Source organism: Metopolophium dirhodum, chromosome 1, assembly GCF_019925205.1.
Source record: "Metopolophium dirhodum isolate CAU chromosome 1, ASM1992520v1, whole genome shotgun sequence".
NCBI lineage: Eukaryota > Metazoa > Arthropoda > Insecta > Hemiptera > Aphididae > Metopolophium > Metopolophium dirhodum.
Window position 1 is genome coordinate 130,992,790 of NC_083560.1, and position 18,546 is coordinate 131,011,335.

The 18,546-nt window shown below is 28.7% G+C and overlaps 1 protein-coding gene across 2 annotated transcripts in view; it reads right to left on the reverse strand.

Annotated features, from left to right (window-relative positions):
• The window catches only part of LOC132934226 (putative fatty acyl-CoA reductase CG5065), a 64,392-nt gene that overhangs the window by 27,450 nt on the left and 18,396 nt on the right, over nucleotides 1–18,546 (reverse strand). Inside the window, exons 1-4 of one of the 2 annotated variants that reach the window (XM_061000507.1) lie at nucleotides 14,241–14,504; nucleotides 13,440–13,662; nucleotides 12,128–12,376; nucleotides 2,160–2,305 (exon numbers count right to left, since the gene is read on the reverse strand). In XM_061000507.1, coding sequence (XP_060856490.1) covers nucleotides 2,160–2,305; nucleotides 12,128–12,376; nucleotides 13,440–13,640 — 596 coding nt within the window. In that variant the 5' untranslated portion in view covers nucleotides 13,641–13,662; nucleotides 14,241–14,504. Of the gene's footprint in view, nucleotides 1–2,159; nucleotides 2,306–12,127; nucleotides 12,377–13,439; nucleotides 13,663–14,240; nucleotides 14,505–18,546 lie in introns of those variants that run through there. The other variant, XM_061000506.1, reaches the window with a different exon arrangement.

An 18,546-nucleotide genomic window follows, 5' to 3' on the forward strand; every position in this document is an offset into this window, starting at 1 on the left:
ACCTGAACAATGGGTCCATAGACAGTTGTGTAAATAAATAGCCTAATCATAACGCCGTGTTATCATCATTTTATTATGCTATTGAAATATATTTTTCAAATAAAATTATAATTATGAGATACATGAAAAATGTATTCAATTAATTTGTAAAGGAGATTAACCTACGGAAGATAAGACAATTTGACTAAAAATTGTATAAGTAAAAAATATAGTTATTCATAATGTACGTCTTATGCGAGTGTGCGTATTATACTATTTTATCGATTAGTTATGCACATCTTTAACATCACCGACACCCCTAAGTTTTAGGTCTAGTGGGGGTTTTTACTTTTTAGTTATCTTAATAGTTAAATTATAATTATAATAACCTCTTGAATAAAAGTTCCCATTTCGCATGTGGAAAAAACTTTAAACTTGATTGATATACAAATTATTGTTATTTTGATTATCCATGACAACATGTGAGACTAAACGTAAATAAAAAGCTCAAAAATGTAATTTCATCCGTTATGAAGTCGGAAACTGATTCTAGATAATACTTAAATAAAATTACGATATTATTTATATCTGTTCAATATTAGTTTCTCTGACTGTAAATCCAATTGACAACAGTTGTACAATTTTAAAGTAATTTCAACAAGAGAGCGGACGAACGAACTAAAACACGAGTTTGACAATTCCGGTCTATGCGCAGCTTTAGCAGCTTCTTTTAGTTAAAAATATCGCTGGCCGTATATAGTTGCACTAACTACAGATTTGGGAAATAATTGTTTTTTTTTTCAACTAATCTGATTGACGTTTATAATTTAATTAGTCACTTAAAATCAGTTTGAATGGACTATCGAAAAAATGTCTAATTTGAAATCGTCCATCTGACAATATAATGTCTTACAATCCGAAATATACAATAATAAGGTACAATTCACAGAAATGTCAATTCCGTAGTTACAGCTAACATGCACAATGCGAATAAACGTATAAAGCTGTCCGCCCCGTATAATGTCCAATTAGTTGTCCAGTATAATAGATGTACAATTAGCTATACTATACGCACGTCTTTTTTCTTATTATTTATTTTAATTGTTTAATTCATACACATTGTTTTTAATATTTAAACGCTTGTTATTTTGAGGAAAGAAAGGTTTTCAAATGTATTTTTTTTTTAAATATTTATGTTGATTGTAGTGTTTTACGCATGCATATATAATATTGTATATTAAACATGCACTGCAATTTATTTTCTCGATTTCACAACTTTGTGTTTTTCATTTATTGTATTAAGTAAAAACGATAAACTCGGTAAAACCTTGATATTTTAGAGTTAAATTATTAGGTAGATTGCCAACTGATAATATTATACTACTCGCATGATCACAAGCTATAGTCTCACGCGCGGCCAACTCCGGGCGGGATGGCAATAAATTATTATAATATGATATAATCAAACATATCCTGCAGATTGACTCACTGGCTGATCAACGTAGAACCTATAAACAATGATATCTTGAGGCTTTCACTTATCAAAGTTAGAGTCACATAGAGTTGGCATTTTTAATGGGCAACTAAGTGCACGGGGTCAGCTAGTATATTATACAGGGTGTAACGGGAAGACCAGGCAGATGAAATAACTTTGTTCTAATCAATATTTAAATTTTTTTTTTATATATAATATATAATTTATATTCACTTGCGTTACACGTATAATATAAAAAAAAATATTTTTATTTTAAATATTTAATTTAAAATTTTTGGATAAATTCAAGATAGCCAATTTGTGAATCTGATTATAAGAATAATTTTGATGGAAAAAAGCGTAAAATGTTACTTATCAATTGTCTATTACTTATTAGATATATTATAATATATCTCCCGACATTATTGACTTCAGTCGTAATTTCGGTGTGATTTTGGCTAAGATTATCAATAGTCAGTCGCTGAACTTATAGAGTCCACAAATGTGATCATACGTATCATTCATTATCACTTAACATATTTTACTCCCAGTAAATGCCTTGCGGAGAAAATGTCATAATGTCAAAATAATATTGGTAGGTACTACTTTTTTTTTAATATCGACAACACGTCACAACAGATTTTTTATACAATATTCGATTCTAAAGAATCATAACAGGTATTAAACTATATAATAATAAACTTACTTTGGTGTTATAGATTCCAGAAGATTTTCATCAAGACAATCAACACATTGAATAATTTGTTCTGGGTCTGCAGGAATGGGATATAAATGTTCTTCAACGTCTTGTCGGTTGCAATTACAATACGCAGTGGAAACGTGTACAAAGGCCTAAAACATTTATTATGTACATGTAATACAATATTAGTGAGACGTATGTATAAAAAGTAAATCATAGGTAAGTCATTTATTTAAACCTAAAAAATAAAAGTTTGAATATAAAATGTACATGATATATTCGTATCTGAGTGTGATTTTAAATAGTTTCGGTGTTTTTAAGTATTTTTTAATGAATCATTTCAAATATATATATTATTTCATTTATAATATTTATAATAATTTAAATTTTTAATAAAAAATGTAAAATGTTATAAAATGTAATTAAATACCTATGTTTCGTGTTATTAATGTAATATTACCTGCTTATGTAAATTAAAAATTAAAACTTTTTTTTTCTTATTATTTTATAACATAAAATGTAGTGTACTTATATTTGTATCTAAGTGTGGTTTTAAATGGTTTCGATGTTTTTAAGCATTTTTTCATGAATCATTTCAAATATATATATTATTTTATTTATAATTAATAATTATTTAAATTTTTAATAAAAAATATAAAATGTAATTAAATACCTATGTAAATTAAAAATTAAAATTAAAAACTTTTTATTTTTCGTATTATCTATCTTATAAATAATAATACGATACAGAAAAATTAACTATCTACACTGACTATTACGAAAAGTTTTGATTTTTTTAAGAATTCATGTCATTGGAAATAAGTTATAAGTTTCCACAATAATGAGTATAAATTCTTAAACGGATTTGTGAAATATATTTAAATTAATAAATAAATACATACTGTTCGAAAAGTTTACAAAAGAAACACAATTATTTAAATGCTCGTATTGATATAACATAATATAAAATAAATGTATCATAATAGGTAGGTAGGTACCTACTATAGTGCGATTAAAGTATAATATATATTGACAGCGTTACGCCCTAAAAGTGTAATATTTCCCAGTTCATGAAGTGTGTAACTTTTTGCCTAATCCATTTGGACAGGTGATGTTTAAAATTTAAAAAATTGGTAAATAATAGCTCTTTCATGCACATAGTTAAATAAATAAAATCCATATTGACCATTTTGTGCCTTCATATATTGGGCGATAAGTATATAGGCAAGTTCAATATTCATGAACTATCCGGTTCACTTACACGTTTAAAACATGACTAACAGGCACAAACAATAGGTTTTATTTATCTATAAGCTAAATATGAAATATTTTACCTGACGAGCTTATCGCAGTTATTTTATAATTACATTTAGAAAGAATAGGTATTTGTGTTAAAAATGTTAAAATAATCCGTACCTACATGACTATATAGTAATTTCCTGTATAAATGGATTTTTAATTCCGTTTTATATAATATTGTATCTTATTATTTAAATATTACAATTTAGATACAGCCATACTACAGGTGCGAAAATCTCAGTTATTCTCTTCAATATCCTATAATATAATAATATTTAATAGGTACTATTTATAATATTCATTATGTAACCTACAATTAAAAAAAAAACGATGTTATACTTAACTGTAATATGTAAGGTATTTTATTTATATCCTATAACTATCTAGCTTTCGTTCAATGTCTCCCATAAAACAAAAACTAAGTTATTTAAAAATAAAAATAAATGTTTACATTTATGAAATTAGAATACTTACTCAAATATAATCATATATGCATACTTTAGATGTTTTAATATCAGTAACAGTGTCACATGAAAACATTTTGTATACAAAAACAAAAATTATTTTCAACCGTTGCGGCATAACCTACATAAATTAATACCTAACAATTTGTCCCTCTAAATCCCTCCCGTAATTTTCCGCTACCTACCCGATTATCAATTATTAACATACCGTCAGTTTATATCATTTTTTATTCTTCGACTTTACTTACTAAAGTCAAGAATATGGATAAGGAACTTATCGGCTCAGAAATATCATACGTTCTCTCGTTCTCTGCCTATCGTTTGGATAATGTATCTGTTTCATCCATATATAAGCAAAATATATATGTATGAAATTAAATCAATTTTATATTACTTGTATGTCTGAATATGAACACAAAATTAATGAAAAATTTATATTTTTAGAAAATCAGAGCTCTTCCAGTGGAAAGATTTATCATTCTGAGAAACTTGTCTTTTTTCCTCACTATAGCACACTCACTGTATGAAACAATAGTTCATTATGTATTTAATAGATTGTAAAAAAATATATAGTTTCATGATTTTTTACCAGAAAATGCTCGATAAAAGTTTATTTTTTTTTTTTATCAAAATATTTTCAATCATAATTCATTAGGTATGGTATTATAGAAACCAAATATTACAATTCTTTTTCATATTATCTGGTATTAATATAAAATATTGAAAAAAAAATTATATCGTGAATGGATATTATTTCACAGACTGATTAAACTTGTTTCGTATAGAAGCTGTCTCTCTCAATTCTTAAAAATGTAAGTTTTAAAAATGTAGGAAACTTGTGCCCGGGGCAATTCTTCTCCCTTTTTAATCTTGCTTTAATCACAGTGTAGAATATTATTTATAAAAATAGTAAGTATATCGTATTTCTAATACCTATGTTACATAACGAATATATTATTATGATTGCCCCTTTTATTAAGTATAATGTATTGGTACCCACCTACGTACAATTAAGTTTAGTTATGATTTGTGTGGTAAGTAAACTTGTTTAAACAGCACTTTTACGTTCGGTATTTTATTAATTTTGAGTTTCTCATTTACAGTCTTGTTAACTGGTTATAAATTAGTTAACAGAAAACTAACAATATTATTTGATACATAATATATTTATACATTGCCTAAATATGTTACATAACCAGTGTATAGATAACAATACGTGTTTTTTAAATTAAATTTTGTATTTTTGTACACATGCATAGACTTTAAATTTATGTTTTCCGTATAGATGTGTAATTAAATATAGTTTAAAAAATATACATAATTATAAATAATTAATTTTAACTTTTAAGACGATGTAAAATTGTGTTTTAACTGTACCTATACGTGGTAAAATAATATAGATAAACTTAATGGTGAATAGTAGGTATATTATATGAAAGATAATAAATTCAAGTTTTCAAATTCTGAGCGGACCGATACTCAAATATTTTTAAAATATAAAAATATATTGCACGTATTATATTGTATAGTGGTAAAAAGTTTCAAGTTTTAATAAAAATATTTTTTGAATTATTACAAAATAACTAAAATCGTTATTTTTGTTTAAATATACAATTTCAAAATTAGATCTTGAAATGTTTATGAAAAAAAATTGTGAATGATATGATGTATTTTCGAAGTTTTTATATGTTTCTGTAATAAAAAATACTTATGAAGAACCTTATATTTAATTGTCAAATCTTAAGAAATTAATATTGAATATTTCATACATTTTTAACTATAAACTATTTTCGTAATTTTGGCAATAAACACTCATTTTTTACGTATTTTAAGTATTTATAAATTACTATAAACATTGATACAGGGATTTTTTTTTAATTTAAGCTTAATAGTTCTTGACGACATTAATGAAAAAAATTCAAAAATTTTAAATACCAATCTATGAATAGCAGAAAATTAGTAAGAATTTTTTTTCAATAGATATGTAATAGATATGTACAAAAATTCAGTTTATAGATTCTGAGCGAAGCGATAAATATGTATAATAATATTGTGTATTCTATTTTATTATTTTTATTTTTGTATCTGTCATCACTCATCACCTTTTGGGGAACTAAAATGCTTCTATTTTCTATTTCTGCATTTTTTTTAGTCGGTTAGTATTTCAGGTGTCTAAATTAAAAAATTCTCAATAGATTTAAAAATTGTCGGGGAAAACAATACATTTTTTAAAAAAACTGAGAATTTTAGGCAAATCCAGTTTTTGAGAAAATCTATTTTTATTTTTGGTGTAATGCTAAAAATAGCTGTAACTACATGAAATTTTCATCGAATTTATATTAGCATTTTTATACATCATACAATTTTAATAATGTTATGACTCTGTTTGAGCTATTTATAGGCATACAAAATTGGATTGGTCAAAAAACTTGAAAAATTAATATATGATTCTTCATAAGTGGTTGTTAGAATAAATTGAAAAAAAGTTGAGTGTAAATCAACAATATTCTTTATGAGTGTCTGAAGTAAGAATTTTGACAAAATCGCGAACATTTTCAAATTATTTTGACTTAGAATTTCATAAAAAATATTCTATTTATAATTTATATTTAAGATTTTAAAATGTTATACAAGATTCCCCATAAGTTTTCCTATCTTCAGAAAAAAAAGTCTACCGTAAATAATTTTTTATGAGCTTTTGAAGTTATTGGATATTGGACATTGGAATTTCGTAAATTAACAAATTCTCTTAAAACGATTTTCTTATTTTGTTGTAATTCAAAAATTATTATTTGTATGACTTATGAAAATTTCACCAAATGTTTATTTTATCATTTTTTTAAAAATATATTGTCTCATTTTGAGCTATTTATAGGTATTTGAAATTTGTAATTTTTTAGTTTTTTTTGTATGAGTTTCAATAAAATATTTTTCGTTTGGTTGAACTGCTTGAATATATAAATACAAGGTTCCTCATAAGTTGTTATAATAGCATTGGAGAAGTATTACTGATCTATAGGCACTATTTTATTTATAATTACCTATATAATGTATACATTTTGACTTAATAACTTGAAAATTCGCAAATTATAGTTTAAAATTTATAGTGTTCAATTTATTTTTATACCTAAAAAAGATCTGAAAATGTATAACAAGGATTCTCATAAATAGTTTATACAGTAACCAAAAATATAAAATATATTATAAACAAGGTTCTTTTTATGGACATTTTAAGTTAAAATTTGAACAAAATCTATATTTGTGAGTAAATGCAACTTTTAAATTATATTATTATATTTTATATGTACAAAGAAGTTTTCAAATGCAATTTTTTCAGCAAAAATTGATTTAAGGTACTTATGTCTAATAGTAAATTAAATTACTTGAATCACAATGATATCATAAAATATACATAGTAATACTATACGTAGGTTGATAGACTGTATTCGTTCAGAATTTTATCATTGATTTCAAATTAAACACATATATTACTGTGACTTTTATAGACACCTAGTTACCCAATTGCCCGCTTTTTTTCATTAAAATATATAAATTAATCACTAGGTAACAAAAAAAAAATTTACTAGAAAGTCAATATTTTTTTTTATAAGCATATGAAATTATTGTCGATCAAAAATTTTTTGCTCGGTAAAATAGCTTGAAAATGTAACCCAAAATCCAACATATGTTGTTGTAATATCAGTTAAAAATACATTAACGCGTTTTACATGCATTTAAAGTTCAAATTATGACAAAATTTGTCATACTCATGAAAATGTATTAACTATTTTTAAGTAAAATATTTTGTAATTATATTGGAAAAAGAAGGCCGCCAATAATTAATGACCTAAATTAATTTTGATTGAAAATACAAACGAGAATACGAATTAAAGACTTTTTGTCTAGCCGTCTAGGGTTAATGGCTTTTATCATAACAAACGTTAATCGACATGTCTGACTATGTCAATTATAATGGATGTGAATTTAGAGCAAATATACCTGCGTTTAAATATCCAATGTCATCAAAAATTGAATTCCAACACTCATAAAATATGTACATATAGTAGCTTTAAACTAAACTTTTTTTTAATTCCAGTAAAAAGAACATATGAGCTTTTATTATACTCTCAAGCTTTAAGTATTAAAATTAACTAAACATTTTGATTGACATTTGAAATATCCGAATTATTTTATATAATATATAATTAATGGATTTTTAATATCTTTCAAATGTCATTGTAACAATATATTAGGAGCCATATATTAAATTTTCAAGCTTGTTTACTCAACAAATTTTATTGACATTCATATAAAACAAAAAATAAAAAATTGGAAACTGAAAATGTTCGTAAACAGTTCAAGACAAATATTTTGATAATGGTATCGTGTATAGAAAATGCTAATATAAACAACCAGTGAAAATGTCATGTATATATATGGTATATATATATATATGATATGGTAATTTTTTTAAGAGTTACACCAAAAACCAAAATTTATTTTGCGTAATAATTCCCGTTTTTCCTTAATTAGTATGTGGGTTTTCACGGTGCTTTTGAAACTATTGGGAATTTTAACTTTCCCATCGAACAAGATACCGTCGAAGAAAATAGAAGCAATTTTACTGTCCCAAACGGTGATGACTGATGACAGACACAAAAATAAAAAAAATAAAAAACATCATTGTAAAATCAATGCATTCATCGCTCCGCTCAGAATCTAAAATTAGAAACTCGTCAAAATCGCTGAAATTTTCAAATTATTGTGTACTTAAATATTTATTAAATGTTTAATTTTTCTAGCTCAGGATTGAAAATTTAGAACAAGGTTTCTCATAAGTAGTTAATATTGTATACAAAAAAATATATTAATATAATATAATATAATATATTACATAAATAAACAAAATTTATTCATTTTAGTAAAGACATATAAAGTTAAAATTCAGATGAAATTAGATATTATTTAAACAAAGACAGACGATTTTAGTCAGGTACTTTATTGTAATTTAAAAATATTATCCATGGGTAATTTACATTTATATCCTATATTATTATTATATTTTATACACACAATCATATTTTAAAATGAAATATTTTTGGAAAAAATTAATTCAAACCATACCGTGTTAGGTTCTAATATATCATAAAATACATTTCGTAATATATAGGCTGACAGATTATAGTCTTCCCTCAGAATTTTTTTCGTACGCAATAATTTAACACATATTATGTTACAATGACTTAGGTAGGTACTCTTCAATGGCGTGGTACACTCGACACCACCTACAGTGGAGCAAAGCGTTTACCGCTATACTTTCCCCCTCTTTTCTTTGTATTTCAACGAACTATTGTTTATTAACAACACACAAGTAATTTCAATCAGGTACTAAAAGTTTTAATGTCTAAAAATATATTTCTTACAAACACAATCTAAAGTTTATTAAAGAAATGTCAATTCAAACGCTTCCGACTTCTTTGTAATAAATCATATACATACCCTACAACTGCCATAACCATTTAAAGACCGTATACATTATACGTCCATTAACTAATTAGGATTTGTATACAGAGCCTTTTTGCCTTTATATAGATTTTATATACCTAATCACTAAATTTATTTGTTTTAAATGTATTGATTTTAAATTTCACCTTCTCTGGATTTGTGTTAATCTAAAAATTAATTTTCTGTCCAGAGAATGTTGACCTATGTCAATATTATATGTAACAAAATATTTTATCATTGAATTGTCCTCAAAGTACCTACATACTTACTACATTTACACTGAATAAATAAAAACATTTTAACTTTTCTTCCACGAGTGTAGATAAGATAATTACCTAAGAAAATATGTAAAAATATAAAATAATAACAACCATAGGTACTGAATATAGTTTCCTTTCATCTAATTATTCAATTTTTTTAAATTAATTGTGTTACTATATTATAGGTGTTTTTACAATATTTGAGTTGTATAGTGCTGAAATATCTTATCCCGAAAATCCATTATTTTAAAAGAAAGCCAATAATAATTTAGTAGATTATTATCTTTATTAATAATTTATTAGACTTATTAACTGATGTTAATGCATAGTGGCCAAAATGGCCGATTTTGTATCGACTCCGGCGGCTATTGATTCCGCCGTCTATTGTTCATAATATCTAACTATGGACTTCGGCCATTATTGATTCCACCAAGCTTTACATTTTATATCTCTCTATTATTTACATTTTTTTTTGTACTTACGTCTTCAACATATTATAAACAATGATAATAATTATTATTACTGTATTTAATCATGCAATGTCGATAAATCTGTACCTACTTATTTTTTTCATAATAAAAATTAAGTTGTCATTAATAGAATGGCTATATTTAATTTTTCTTTTACATATTTGTATGTATAGATCATACAGTCATACAAACTTTAATATTATGGGTAGAAAAAGAGGTTCGGAGAAATTATTTGACAAAGAAAAAATCTACGACAGAAATTGAGCATGAAAAATACTATGAAAAAAACGTGAGACAACGATATTGGAAGTTTACGAGGGTAACGAGCAATGGACAGAGCCCCAGCAATATGTAAATATTTAAAATTATAAACTATGAAAGTTTTGGTAGTTCGTTTATTGTATTACCTACCAACCAATATCATGTAAATCATTACTTTGAAACCTACAGATATATTTTTTTTAAATACATTATAAAAAATAGTTATTATACATCTAATATAATGACATTGCCATGTGCTATTAATTAATTGTTATGATAAAAAGTTCAGTAATATAATCGTATATAAATGCAGTCTAAATCTTTTAGCTGGTTTCTACAATTTTTATTAATTTATCACTAGGTGATATCGATTCCTCAGTGTATGAGCAGTAGTCGGCAGAATCAATAGATGTCGAGTCTACATAATATGTTATAGGTACATAAAGTATTAATTCACTAGTAAATGAACAGTAACCGGCAGAATCGAAAAATCCCCGGGGAAACGGCATAATCATAGAGTTGGGAAATTTCTGGTTATGAAATAAATTATTTAAATATCAGTGCAAAAAAATTAGATTTGCACATTTATCAGACTTTTTTAGGTTTGGACCATTTGACAATAAAATATTATACTAGGTGTTCCAAAATGTTTAATGTAATACAATTTTATTTTTTGTGTGCTAAACTATCCTTGCACTAGGCGCCTCATTTATCTAGTATAAAACTAGGTGTTTCTCTAAGTTTAACTTTAAAATACACTTATTCTAATTTTTTTTCCATGATTATAAACGTAATATAATCTAGAAATTAAATTATGCAATTTTTTGCAACATTTTTATACACATACCCACCTAGTTAATCATGATAATTAAATTATTATAAAAAATTTTTGGAAAAAATAAAACGATTTTCAGGAAATTTGTAATAAAATATAGTTTATGATTTCCAAAACTGCCGTGAGTCATATCATTCAATTGTATTTTAATTTCAAAGTTAATATTGTTATTAATTCATTAGTATATTCAACTTATATTTATCATAACGCGTTCTGACTAAAGTAAAGTCCTTAAATTGTAATTAAATATTTATATATGTACTTACTGAACTGTAAACGTTTTATAATTAATAAAAAGTAAAATAGTTTCCAAGTTAGTATTTTGTTTTCTATAAAATTGAAATAACTACTGAAACAACTCCACACAAAATCCTTTTTAAAATATGAAAATATACTTACAAATACCTAACAATTTAATACCAAGTTTAGTCTAGGTATCTTAAAAAGTATTTTGAATAAAAGTGAACAGTCCATTAATAACTGAAATATGAACATCGTTTTTCATTGAAATAATTTTAAAGATTAAAAATATAATATCTCTTCATAACCGAAACGTTAGAAATTACTTGGGTAAACCGATCTTAATCAACTTTTATTTGTAGCTTTCACAAACTATTTTGAAATACCTTCCATAAAAGTGATAATTTGTTCAAAATAATCAAACATTTTACAAAACAGTAATTTATTATTATGACCGATTTCTTTCAAAGTGAGATTTAAAACAATTTTATTTCGTAATTTAGACTTTTCGTTAATTAGAGCAATGCATTGTTATAGTTTTGATTTAAACCAGTATGCTAAACACAAACAAAAACTCAATAATAATTAACTTAACTAGTTTTTACGATAATTATATACTATGTATCATTGTAACACTTACCTCTAACTTGGTCATACGTTTGCTCAGCTGAACCAATCGTTTAGTACCTAACAAATTCATGGCAACGGAAAGTTTAAGTGCCTCGTCGAACTTAACGGTGGCTGCCGAGTGGAACACAATAGATACGTTATCAATTAACGTTTTTTGATCCAAAGGGCTGATGCCGAGTTCGAATTTAGTGACATCACCATTAATCGGCACTAATTTTTTTAGAGACTCGGGTTGATTTTTCCTCACCCAATCAAATATCTAAAATAATTAAAATAAAAAAAAAAAACGAAAGATTAAAACAACTAAAACGGAAATTACAAGCATTACGACGAGTACCTAACTATACGAGTATATAAGGGTTATAAGAAATTGAGTACCTATCTATCAATATTTTTTAAGAAATATAGGTATACAATATGGGTATATCAAACAGTGTCCATTTATGTCTATTGAGTATTTGCATCAACAAATTTACATTTTATCATACTCATTGAAAATGAGGCATAATTCGTAAACTGTATTCCACAAAATCAATTTTTTGAGATTTTAATTAATCTAGAATATTTTATAGGTATAATGGCATAATATAAGGAAATAGGGGATGTATAATACCTAAGAGTTAGTTCCCAGAATGATTTTCTAGTTTATTTTCAGTGAATCCACAAAATATTGTGTCGCTACGAATTATACCTTTAAATAGATATTATAGTTGTTTATTCTTACTACGTATATTATTTTTATTATTATTATTTGATAATCGGAAAATACGAAATAAAATAATGTAAAACGATTTCAAAGTAATACATTTAACACTACAATATTATTATATAGTGAATAAGACAGAACACAGGATAAAATATATTATACATGGAAACCAAACACAAATCAAGAAAAGAGCTTTTTAAATATATATGACCCAAGACCTTTATTGGAATAAAAATATCAACGAGTGCTGCCAAACACTGACGTGTTATTTTCAAATTTAGCACGCGTTTTGAATAAACTATAATATAAAATATAAATATATCTATATATAGATTGTAGTTTATTATTTTAACTATTCCCCGATCAATTTAACTAAAACGTGAAAGATGTATAAGATGATCTCGGTTATTTTTAAAAATGTATAGGTATGCATGCGGCATGCTGTATTGCAATTATAAAATATTAACTGTGCAAAGAAGAAAATTGTTTGCTCATCGAGCGCGACATAATCCGAAATAGTTGGTCAATGAAACGTAGTATATAATAAAAAATATTACGATACATTTTTATACATATTATTAGTACTAATATTGATAATGTTATCATTTTATTTTACCGCAGCGTTTAGTAGTTGATCCAGCCTAGACTTGACGTCATGGCCTTGTTTGGGCCTGATTAATAGGTATATACATGCGATGTTCGGACACGAGTGCAGCAATTTCTCCACCAACACCTTGCCCATGAACCCTGTGCCACCGGTGATGAGTACGTGACGACCGCGGAAAAAGTCCGATATCGGGCTGGACGTGCTGGCCATTTTGATATTCTTCGTAGCACAACTGTAAAAGAAAACGAAACGAATTCAAATATTATCGTAGTTATATATTATTATGTTATAATAATACGACTCTGAACCAACAAATAATACGAAAATCTGCGGATTACCGACGATGATAATAATGAATGAGATACGCGTAGGGGGTACGTTTCTCTAGTGTTAAGAGATAATAAAATAAAGAAAAAGAAGCGAAAGAGACGATCCTTTTAATTATTTTAATGGTGATAACATTATAATATGCATCACGTGCTCGTGGAACGTGTGAGACCTTACGCCCTCCGGAGCTTTCGATACGGGACAGTTATATCCATTAGAGACACTCGTCGTCGTCGACGATAGAATTCTAACGACGAATCCGATGCTCTTTCGCATCCACACGAAACACATCTCGGGCGCCGGCGAATGTCTCCGAGGGTGGTATCGGTCATCGGAGGGACATAATTATAAGGAGGAAGTCGGAGTTTGGCGCGTTCACGAGTTATAATTTTTACAGTAATAACAAAAATACGCAAAAACCTCATATCGATGACGAAAAAAAAAATATATATAACATATGATGATGATAATAATAATATTTACTGTTCGCGATAGTATCGTTGTCGCCGTCGTCAATTATTGTAAACAGCGATGGGTGTCCCTCTCGTAAGTGGTAAGACGAAAAAAAACACGACCGCGGACGGATATGACGGATACGAGACTGCCGCAACGTACCTCTGTGTACGACTTGTAAACCAACCAACGCGCCGACGGACGGTTGGACGAGAGCCGGCGGCAGGACAACACGATGCGGCGGCGGCGACGACGACGACGACGACGACGACGACACTCCACGAGCGACGATATGTGAATGTGTGTGTGTGTGTGTGTGCGCGCGCTCGAGTGCGCGTGTTTATCGCGTGTTTGTGTGCGCGTGTGTGTAGGTACGCGCGGCGCGCCGTGTGGTGTAGCGACCGTACAGCTGAGGCCTGAGAGCGGCAGCCGTCGCCGTCGCAGACTGCGGCCGAAGTGCGCGTGCGTGTCGCGCCTTGTGCCGGTGTGTGTCGACGCGCGCGTATGTGTGCGCGTACGCACTCACGACCCCATCCCGGCGGCGGCAATGGTAATTCGATAAAGGGGCGGGCGTGCTCGCCATCCCGCGTTCCACCGCGTGCGGGCGGCGGAACTGAAAAAAATCGGGGTGCCGCCGCGCCTTCCCCTCGCTTGCATAGCGTCGCGTCATCCCTCGCCGAGGTGGCGTTGTTGGTATCATCCCCTCTCCGGCATACCACCCGCGTATCTTTGGGCCGTGGTCCGCGCGGTGGCGGAGTACGGTGGCATGGTCGTGTGGTCTTGGCGGAGGAGCGGACGCGATAGGGTGGATGTGGGCGCGGCGGTGGCGTCGCGGCGTGTCGATAAATCTGTGGGCGGCAGGATAAAAGTATATTTGTAGGTGTGTGCGTGTGTGTGCGTATTTGCGTATAGGTAATACTTTGTGTGTGTGTGTGTGTGTGTGTTTGTGTGTGTGGCCTGAGACGGCGAATAAACATACACCACCACCGCATCACCGCGCCGGTTAATCTGTACAGTGTTGTTTTCGCGTACATCGCACGCACTGCCTCTGCCCAATGGCATAAGTTAGATAGGTGTATGGGAATCGTGGAAAACCCGAGGCCGCCGCCGTCTGGTTTTGAAAAACGTCCACTCGGCGTCGACGACCTATAAGTACGTTATTATTATATACATGTGACGCGTGTGTGTGTGTGTGTGTGTGTGTTACGCGCGTTGTACGCGTACAATTATTATTACTATGCATATGCATTTATACGGCGGGGAGTGTGTATCGCTGCTGAGTTTTGTCAAAGTTGTTTTCCTCTCGTCGCACGGTTTGTCAGAGGGGCGAGAGAGTTTTTTTTTTTGTGCTGTAACGCGGTTCGAGAGTAAAAGAATACTGCGACTTTGTATACGCAATAGTACGAAAAATCGACCCCGTCCCGGCACCCGCGGCCTGCAGTGCGCCCGACTGCCCCCGAAAGTCATCCCTCGACCCATGGTTCTTATATATAGGTATGCGTGCTTCGCCAATCTACTATGATATAATATTAGTTACTGTTATTACTTAATATTATACGCCGCCATCGTATATACATCTTTTACGATGTACTTATGTGTGTTTGTAAGACATTTAACGTTAACGTTTCTTTTTCGTAAATCAAAGGTCAATCGGATAAAATGTGTATATAAATAATTAAACGATAATAATTGTACAATATTATATTCACCAAAAATGGGTTTTGTCAATACACGCGCCATACTCCATAAGTTCGTATTATATTCGTGGGTAATTTATAAACATAATTTATTACCTCCTTGTTGTGAGCCCCAATGATAGCTCTACACCAGGACCTCCAAAATTAGCGAAGAAGGTTTCCAGGGAGTGCGAGGATAGTAGAAATTGGTGCGGAAATTATTGTGTTGTTTTTAATCGAATAATATCGTAACCGCCATCCAATGTGCTCAGCATTAGAGTCCGACTGTCCGAAGACATACTATTATTTTTATTTTTATTTTTTTATTTCAGCAATATACAACTAAATAATTACAATTACATTAATAGCTGATACATATAACAACTGAGCTAAAAGCTCGTGACTGGTATTATTGCGTCATCCCAGATAAGTGGCAGGTAACACATTTTGTACAGATAGGCACCTACATTTTTTCCACAAGTTATTTTTGATTTTGAACGTAAGTTAAATTTTGATTCCATTCTTATATCAATAGATAGAGTATTATCGTTTCAGTTGAGATAAATAACATCATTATGTAGGTACGACTTAACTACTTAAACAAACTTATTAGGTTAACAAATTAAAGTAATTAATTTTAATCATAATAATATTTCTTATGTAATAAACAATATTGAGAATTTTACAGTTTATATAGTAAATGTCAACCAAATATTACAATTAATATTTTATTTATTTATTTGTAATATTTGACTTATTATTTTTGAAGATACAATATTACTACAATATTGTCTTTTCAATAATTATTTTTATTGCACAAAACAATTGTACACAAAAAAAAAATAACTTTCAAATAATATGCTAAACGCATTTAGTCTACTCTATTTCCTTTTTGGAGACGCTAGTAGTATCCTCCCCGCTCCATAGAGCTTAATAGGTACCTCTAGACAATTTGAGTTCTTAGGTTGCTAAACAGTAAACATATGTTATAACATCTTATTTCCCCTCTGTCTCCGTCAGTCCATCCGTCCGTTAGTTACCAGTACATAATTACGATTGTTGATACGATTAATTTATTGTCCGTGGTTACCTACTGTACAGAAATTATTGTAAAATGGAATTATAATTTATTGGGTTGTATTAAACGTTGCATTATACGTTTAGAAACCGGGAACTCAGCACGCTCGCAGAGCGAGCTTTTCTAACTTGTTAAGTTTTAATTATAATATTTTTGAAAATTGTATGATATTTTTTACTTTTGACCCACCTCCCCTCGTAAAAAATAGTAACTAGATCTAATTTTCTGCCAGAAACCCGCAATAAGTTGAAAATCAAAGTATTTTTCTGCCCCGAAAGGCGATGACAGACAAAAAATAAAATAATAACACAGCATTGTAAAATCAATACATTCATCACTCTATTCAGATTCTAAAATATTACATTTTAAGAAACATTTACATTTTTTTCAATGAAAGAAAAACAACAATATAATACCATATTATGATAGTATGTATTATATTCGTACGATAATAGCAAGTACCAGTACCACTGAATTAATTTAATTTAATTGTCTTAGATGTATTCTGTGTCAGTACAGTCTACCGTGTATTTACCAATTGCCAGACAGTGTTTCCGACTATTGTCTGTTTTTAGTAAATTTATACTATTTTGTCCCCGGAAGATGTGTCAACGATGACAACAACAATAATAATATTGTTATTGTGTCAAATATTTTTATCATTAATATTGGCCATTTGATCAAATATAATAATAATCAGAAAGATTTAAATGTATATAAGAGTACAGTATATAAGTAATTACATATATCAAATAAATAGATCATAAATATATTATTAGTTAGACCTACCGATAGTAAATCTGAAACAAAAAAAAAGCACACCGGTGGAGCAGAATAGAGTGAGTACAAAAAAAAATATCCACATGAACAATTTTGTATTAAAGCTTTTAAAAATTACGGGATTTTTCAAAGCAAATTTAATAGGTATATTTTAAAAATCTAAACGTGGACAAATTTAACACTTGAATGTACTTACATTCGTATTTCAGTAATTTAAAATTACAGAATATTTGTGTACAAATACAGTCGTTTCAAATAAAAATAAATACACCTAATTAATGTTGTTAATATTTATATTTATATTTACGCAAATATTAACTTTTAAATTATATTATTTTATTGAAAATAATAATATAATATAGTTAGTATTATATAAGAATAAGTACCTACCTGGTTACCTATATATTTCTTTTAAGTTCAGTGTAATTTAATTTAAGAAATATTTACGTACATAATGAAGTAATAACGAAATGTTCAAACTATTATATAATATTTTATAAGTTATTATTATTAATTAACTATGTTATTTTTTAAAAAAGTAACAATTTAGTTTTGTACTTTAAATTGTATGCGTGTACTATCATTGATTAATGTACATTGTTACATTATATGAATAATTTGAATATTTCTCAACGGTGGGTAATTATTAAGTAATTATTAAGTTATGTTATGTGTACGCCAATGCGGTCAATATTATAATGTTCAAACAGGAATAAGAACAGGAATGTATTTTATCAGTGTTTTTCATTAATGGAGACCCACAACCAAATATCCACCCCTAGAATTCTTGGTCTTAATCGTT